This window comes from Zea mays, chromosome 7, assembly GCF_902167145.1.
Source record: "Zea mays cultivar B73 chromosome 7, Zm-B73-REFERENCE-NAM-5.0, whole genome shotgun sequence".
Lineage (NCBI taxonomy): Eukaryota > Viridiplantae > Streptophyta > Magnoliopsida > Poales > Poaceae > Zea > Zea mays.
Window position 1 is genome coordinate 174,217,109 of NC_050102.1, and position 7,836 is coordinate 174,224,944.

General features: G+C 38.0%; 1 protein-coding gene across 2 annotated transcripts; it reads left to right on the forward strand.

The window, feature by feature from the left end:
- The first annotated feature begins 525 nt into the window (after positions 1–525).
- Positions 526–6,833, forward strand: LOC100192526 (uncharacterized). 2 transcript variants are annotated; one of them, XM_020540297.2, is made up of 13 exons: positions 526–758; positions 840–906; positions 1,225–1,335; positions 1,511–1,686; positions 1,800–1,885; positions 2,038–2,215; positions 3,532–3,643; positions 3,841–3,968; positions 4,086–4,292; positions 4,376–4,485; positions 4,815–4,938; positions 5,331–5,480; positions 6,285–6,781. In XM_020540297.2, exons 4-13 carry the CDS (start codon positions 1,519–1,521, stop codon positions 6,504–6,506), a joined length of 1,485 nt encoding a protein of 494 aa, XP_020395886.1. In that variant the 5' UTR covers positions 526–758; positions 840–906; positions 1,225–1,335; positions 1,511–1,518; the 3' UTR covers positions 6,507–6,781. The 2 variants fall into 2 exon arrangements, with proteins under 2 accessions (XP_020395886.1, NP_001131218.1); NM_001137746.1 differs by having other exon boundaries at positions 607–758; positions 1,497–1,686; positions 6,285–6,833.
- The last annotated feature ends 1,003 nt before the right edge of the window (positions 6,834–7,836 follow it).

Consider the following 7,836-nt stretch of genomic DNA (forward strand, 5'->3'; position numbering starts at 1 on the left):
GCAACTGAGGCGATGACCATCATTATCGTGCGGAGGTATAGATGGCCAAATGAGCCTTGTCTGGCGAGCCGGCCCGAGGCACGACCTATTTAATAGTGTCTTGGCCAACCCGGCACGAGTGCCGTACGGTTCTTGGACCATAGCCCCGACCCATAGTGCTGGCCCGACCCAACACAATTATTTTTTTTTATTTTACAAAAAATCATATATACATATGTATAATTTATATTCAATATTATAAATACCCGAACATGATGTTCTACTGGTTAGACAGCTTCACAAAGTGTTTTTTACCTTCTTTCATAAGGGACTTCCTACACCGCTTTTTAACATACCCCAACTGCTGCGCCGCTTTTTAATATTTTACGCTGAGTTGATTTGGAAGAAATGTAGGGATTTTTCAGTATCACCGTTGAAACCGGTGCTTTAAATATAGTAGAGACTAGAGATAATAATATTATTATATGATTAATATTATTTATAAAAAACCTTAACAAACCATCTTTATACGGCTCACTTCTGCGTATGCACGAGTATTTCGTGTGCACCGAATATTGGGATTTGGGAGGACAGGCGCCCGCACTCCGCCTCCGCTTCCCTCCGCCTCGACTCTCGACCGCATCTGAGCACTCCGCCGGAGGTCCGCCTCCGCAGGCACCGCCACGCCATGTCGAAGCCAGCGGATCAGCAGCCGTCGGACATGCAGGTCGACTCCTCCGTCGCCGAGGAGAAGCCGGCCATCAGATTCTCCATCAACGGTGAGCTTACCTTCCCTATCCACGAATCCTCCGGCGATATGGCCCCTTGTTCCTTCTCCTGACGGGTCTCATCTCCTGTAGTGCTTGAGCTCATGAGGGAGGCGCAGATGCAGCATGGTCTCCGCCAGAGCGACTACACGCGGTACCGGTGCGTTGTGTCACGCGCTGTCCACTCGATCCTGCGCGACCCCTCCACCAGATCTGCGCGTCTAGTTCGATTATTAGTCTCCTTTCCGTCTTATCGGCTGCTGTGATCTAAAATTTGATTTGGGACGGAGTGTTTCCTTACCGAATTGCTGTACTGCGATCCAATTCTACACATTTGTACCTGTATCCCGCAGGAAATTTCGAAATTTTGCTTCAAACTTTAAGGCCTGTTTATGCTTGTTTCGTTTTCTATCACGCTTCCTGCTATCAATTAGAATGGGGTCCTTTGTCATTGCCTTATTGGTGTGTCTGCCTGCAGGAGATACTGCTCTGCACGACTCAGAAGGCTGTACAAGTCTCTCAAGTTTTTGCATGGCCGAGGTAAATACAACAGAAGGAATATAACCGAGTCAACAGTCACGGATGTGAGGTGTGGTCTCTTCTGCTGATAATATGCTATATAGCATGTTGCTTGTCTTCATATTTCTCTTTGCAGTGTTATATAAACCTTGTCTGATGTTTGGAGTTGGACTATTACAATTTGTTTAAACCTGGAGAAGACTTATGAAGCAATTTAACATGTGGGAGTAGGTTTCTCCATGTAGTGTTTTATATGGCCGAGCGAGCATGGAGTCATGCCATGGAGAAGAAAACTGCTGGTACAAACGCAAAACAACGCATCTACATGTTGGGTCGATTTCGGAAAGCAGTTAAATGGGCATCACTTTTTTCACAATTATGTTCTGTAAAAGGAGATTCCAGGACATCTCTAGAAGCTGAGGTATGTTTCCTACTATATTTTGTTTCACTTTCTCTCAACTGTATTTTAATAGTATTTGAACTATTTTGAAGATCAATCTAAAATATTTTCACCAAAACACAATTTTTTCTCAGGCATATGCTTCATATATGAAGGGTGCTTTGTTTTTTGAGCAAGACAAGAATATAGATGCCGCAATGATAAATTTCAAGAATACGAGGTTTGTGGAATTCTGCTTGTTTTATCAGAATATATGATCATTACAACCGGACATTTTTATTGTGTGGATATTTTTATTACTGTTCCTTTTTGAATGAGTAATTAAGGTGAGTTTTAATGATTTTGAGTAATTTATTACTTGTTTTTCTATAGGGCTATATATGAGGAGCTTGGGAAGTATGGCAGTATAGAAAATCAACTTTTATGCCGTCAGCGCATCGACGAAGTGGAGCCTATGATTGATTTCTGTTCACATAAACTAGGTGGATCATATTTGCAAGCACATGAACTCCTGGATACTGCTAATGATCTTCTCAAGGCGAAGATGGAGGTATTTATTTTCTTACGGCTCATCTGACCTTGATTTCCTTTTAAGAGTTAGTTAGGGGCTAGCACATATTGTAATGGACCATAAAGTTAAATGTTAGTTTGATATGGGTTTTATCTTGAGGAGTCATTTTTTGGGAATCAATTTCCTTCTCGTTCTTTTAGTGGTTCTGCATCTATGAGGTTGGAGAGAAGGGATTTTTTATACTTGCATAGGAGATGCGTCTTTTACTTGCAGTTTTGAGGATTGCACCCATTTTAGGAGCAAGCATGCCATATTTGCAAGCACATGAGCACAACTGTTTTACTATGTATCTAGACATAGTGCATATTTAGCTGCATAACAAAAGCTATGAACCTTGGAAAGACAACGACTTACAATTTGGAACAGAGACTACATTCTTGAACTTTTTGAGTTTTATTAGGCCCTGTGATCCACAAAGTTCTATTCATGACCTTGAAGTGATTTCTGTATAAGTCATACTTGTATATATCATGTTTGTTACAATTTCTTGTTTAGCAAATCATCATGTTACCGATGATTTTTTTTCCAATATTGCATGCAACTGCATCTGTATTTTTTTGATATTCAGTTAGCAGATGGGCTAGTGACTGCTACATTCTTGAACTCGTAACACTAGGGTGTAAAGTGTACAGGTCCAAAGATCACTTTAGTTGTTGTGATGAAGCAATCACAATGCCACTAGCCCACTATTGGCATGTTGATATTTTGGTCGAACAGATGGCAATCTGGCTGTCTGCAGGACAAGACAATTATGGTGCATTTTGAAACGTTACACCTTTTAATGTACACATTTTAGCATGCTAGATGTGCTAATTGTTTTTGCTGTGGGAAGTTAAAAAAGAAATTTAAAATCCTATGCAAGGTAGAGCTAGATACTTTTTTTTCTTCAGATTTCTCTATTTTCTCCGGAATATACTACTCATCATTTATGCCCATTGTTAAACTGTTTGTATGTGTTTAAGTGTTATTGGCCTAGAGCCCAGCCCATGTAACCCACAAGAGTTGTGTATATGTAATACTGCAGCCCACTATCAATGAATTAGGGTTTTCACTCTCTAACAGCCATATAGTGCAGTTGGCAAATGAAACAAGCTAAATGTTATACATAGCACCACATTTGTCCTGCCATCTGATTTCATGATTGGCGCACCATTGCTATGACTTCATTTTCTGGAACTATGACTAGTTTTTAATATAGTTTCATAAAATTGGCACCAACTTGTTTACTTGTAATTTTTTTTTGGCTGTTTAGATGCTCTTTTAGTATTCTTATACGTATCTTGAAAATTTTTCAGGCTGTATTGTCTGAGACAAGATCACAGCAGGCAGCTTCCATGACTGAGTTTAAATGGCTTGGTCGCACTTTTCCTATTACAAATGCAAAGACCCGTGTCTCTATTTTGAAAGGTATATAGTTCTAACTTCTGGAGCAATATTTTGCAGGATTACCATATAAAACTTCCCTTTCGTTTCGAAATGAGATCGTATAAAATTCAGGTCATGATAAAATGACTGATTATAGAATCCTTATTTGAGCAATTTTCTTGCTGCAACTTTTTAGTTTTCTATTTGTGGACAACTCTTTAATTGAGTTATATGATCAGCCCAGCAGCTTGAGAGAGACTTGAGTGCTGCAGCCACAGAATCAGTTGCTGCTGACAAAAAGCTTGCTATATTTGATAAAATATTTTCTGCATACCATGATGCTCGGAGCTGCATCCGCAATGACCTGGTATGCAATTTGTTGTTTTTACTTGCTATACTTAGTACAGACAAACGTACTAGAAAATAGAGATGTGTTATATGATAGTTACAGTTTGTATTTTAACATTTTTTTTTCTGAATGTAGGCTTCTGCTGGCAATGCTGAGGATATAAAAGATGACCTGAATGGTCTTGACAAGGCTGTTAGTGCTGTTCTAGGATTGAGAACTATAGAACGTAACCAGTTACTTGTTAGCATTGGTAAAAGTAAATTCACAAAGCATCGAGATGAAAAAAATGAGCGAACCACAAAGCCAGAAGAACTTGTTCGGCTATATGATCTGCTTATTCAGGTATGTTTGTTTTCTGTCACATCCTCTTTTTAGACATATTTATCATGTCTTTACTAGACTTCGTGTGAGGCCGCTTTTTTCAGAATGTAACGGACTTGACAGATTTAGTTAGCTCTGGAAGAAACAAAAATGAAGAAGAAAACTCTTTTATTCATGAGTATGAGCTGAAAGGCTTGGCTTTCCGAGCTGAGAGGTTTGTTACACTGTATCCAAGTTTAGCGTACTCTTTAACGACCAGCTTTCTTTACACCATTCTCTCTTTTCACAATAACTTTTATATCTTCACCTTTTTACATGTTGGTTTGTCTGTCTTCCTTGCTATCTGCACCAATTATGTATATATCAAACAACAAACTAAAAGATAGGTTAAGTAAAAGTTTGATGCAATGCCACTTGCATAGTAAGTAAATCACTTACCTGTTTAAATCTTTCAGGTGGTTAACAAGGTTCAAATATGTTTAAATCTAATCCCTGGTGGATTATCCTTATTCCTTACATGTTTCACTTTGAAATATTGTGCAGATGTTTCTTTTTGGCTAAGTCATATAGTTCAGCAGGCAAAAGAGCTGAAGCATATGCATTATTCTGCCATGCCCATACTCTCACTGGTTCTGCACTGCAACAGCATTCAAACAGTCATGACAAGGTTTGCCACTGAAACAATCAACTCTAAACCAGCAGCTTGCAATCTTTTTTACTGGCACATCGCTTCCAATTCTGAGGACTACTAACGTGAAACCTGGATACTAGACTTAGGGAGTTTAATTTGTTGGCCGGTAATCTATAGTTTATGGTTTTATCTATGTTGAAGCAAATTGAATCACAAGTTAATTGACTTTGTTGGCAGGTTAATCTTAGAACATAGTTGCATTCAAGGAAAAAACATATTTAATAACATAGTTCATGTGCTTCACTAAGTTGAAGCAAATTGAATCCCAAGATAATTAGGCTTTGTAGGGCTTTTCCCATTATCTTCGTTTTTCTAATTATTATTATTGTAAGAAATTCGCTTAACTTATGCATGCTCATTTTTCACAGGCTTTAATACAAGATCTGGAGTTTCTATCTAACAACTGTAGATCAAATAGCTGCATAGAACATGCAACAGGCATTATGGAGGAGGAGATTGTTCCTTTAAAACTTTCTAAAGGAGTCTCAACTATGTCACTTGCTGATAATAAAACAAAGGTATGTTTCTGTTATGAAATATGCCCATGTAAGCACGGAATAAGTCTTGCATTGGTAGGGCACCTTATGATCTAGGTTTGCACCCAGTTACTTCTGATTTTTAGATTGGTTGTGCTATGGTGTCCAATTTGGAGGTTGATGCCACCGTTTTTTTTGACTTGTATATACTATTCAGGGTGCCTCTGGGGGTTTCAGTTGGTGCCACCATTTGAACTTCACATACTATGATCTGGTTCCTCTTGGGAATTTATTACAGCTCATGTGTATAGATTTGCATTTGTCAAGTGACAGTTGCAGAAAATATTGATCCACACATTTGAGCAAAGCATAGATGAAATTACAAACCTGAGTATGCCTGTATATTACCCCTCCGTAAAAGAATGCAATTCTAGCACAATGCCAAGTTAAAGTATCTTGAGTTTGACCAGCTATACATAAAAGATATTAATATTTGAGATTCGAAATAAGTATCATGATTTTTTGCATAATATACTTACCTGGTGTCATAAATGTTAATATTTGACCTATATATCTGGTAAAACTTTAGATGCTTTAACAAAGAATGCACCTAGAATTGCATTCTTTTTGGGATATAGGTAATATTAATATTATGAATTTATGACCTGATATGTTTGGCTGCCAGTAACTGTTTTTCAGTCTATCTTCAATGTTGTAAGTGGTTCAGTCGACTAGTTCCCACCTTGTGATTTTTGTCTTCGACATGTGATACTTTGCACATCAAACCAAGTTGGTAGCTTATATATATAGACACATAGATACTTATGATATATTTGTATTTTGCAGGAGAACAAGTATCTCCTTGATATGCTAGAGAGCTATGAATCAGCGATTGGTGAGCCGAACACCAAAGCTCCATGTCGCATTGCTCAATTCCCACCTCCTTTCCAAGCAGTTCCATGCAATCCTATTGTGCTTGACATGGCTTACAACTCAGTTGAGTTCCCAAACCTTGAGAACCGTATGAAAAAAGAAAAGAAGGGTCTTCTGAGCAGGTTCTGGGGTTGAAAGATGGCATATGCCTAGGATTTTGGTACATTGTCCCATCATTTGATATGCTTTGTGCATGAACGGTGTAAAACTAGAATGTCCTGATAATACCTCTCTGATGGGTGAAAGATCTTCAGTATTCCGCCCAAGGATTTTTGAGATTCTTTATCAGAAGGTTAATTTAGCCGTTGCAAAGTACATCTAGCTCGGTGACTGATCAGCATAACCTTTTGCTGTTACTAAATTTTGAGCAATGACTGATTTCTTGGATTATCGATATTTAAGTTGATTCATTTTCATATCCCAAAGTAGGCAGGGAACAATAATGAAAATGTTTTCAATATTAATTTACCTTGCTACTCAATTAGGTATAAAATTTTATATTTCCATGCTATATAAAATGTGCAGCAATGATTGAAGTTTTGGTAGATTGTGTTGGTGCGTGTTCCTGGGAAAAAAGGGCCTATACCCAAGGTCGTAATTGTGGAACAAAAAATCAGTCACCGACATTTCTTTACGGCGTTTTTTTTGGGCACTGTTTAATTTTTCTTGTTTTTGTTCTAGTGATGCGATTACGGCGGAGATGAATAGTCCCCCTTTAGGTTTAGTGACACCTGTATTTAGGGTAAATCTAGGCGCGTATTACATGTGTGCTAGAAATAAGTTTCACACATATGATGACTCATGATATAAAAACAGACGTTATATCTTTATTATATAATATAAGTTTTGTATAAAATAGTTAAATAATTATATCATATAAAGATAATGATTCTTCACAAACCATATTTGACTGGGAGACGGCGTCCTAAACCTTTCAGAAACTTATCGCGACATTCTTCATGCTTCTCATCTTGCGGTACCTATTCTTAACTTGGGTGGGGGATTGAGTACTATAAGAGTGAGCTCATATACTTTCATTGTTTAACAAGTTGTGGGGAATAAAGTGCATAAGCTCACTTACGATGGGATTCATGTGAAGTATAAGACTTATCAAAGATGATGATTAAGGCTGAGCATTGCTTTTAAATTTGGTCAAAGTTTTTTTAGCAGTTACTAAGTATAAGTAGATACCAACCCAATTAAGTAATTGATCACCATTGATAATAAATCCCACAATGCGATACAAATGACAAATAAAGTTTAATTCCATAAATTAATCATGTGAGTGTCTGAGCCGCTTATGATCGTGAGCACAGCTGATATACCAGTTTTACACTCTACAGAGGTTGCACATCATTTCCCACAAGGCGTGTTTCCCGTTTAGCCATTGTTAGCTAGACCCTTAGACACTTTCAAGGTGAATGGCTAGAGATCCACCGCGAGACATTTCTAAAGTTCCACTAGT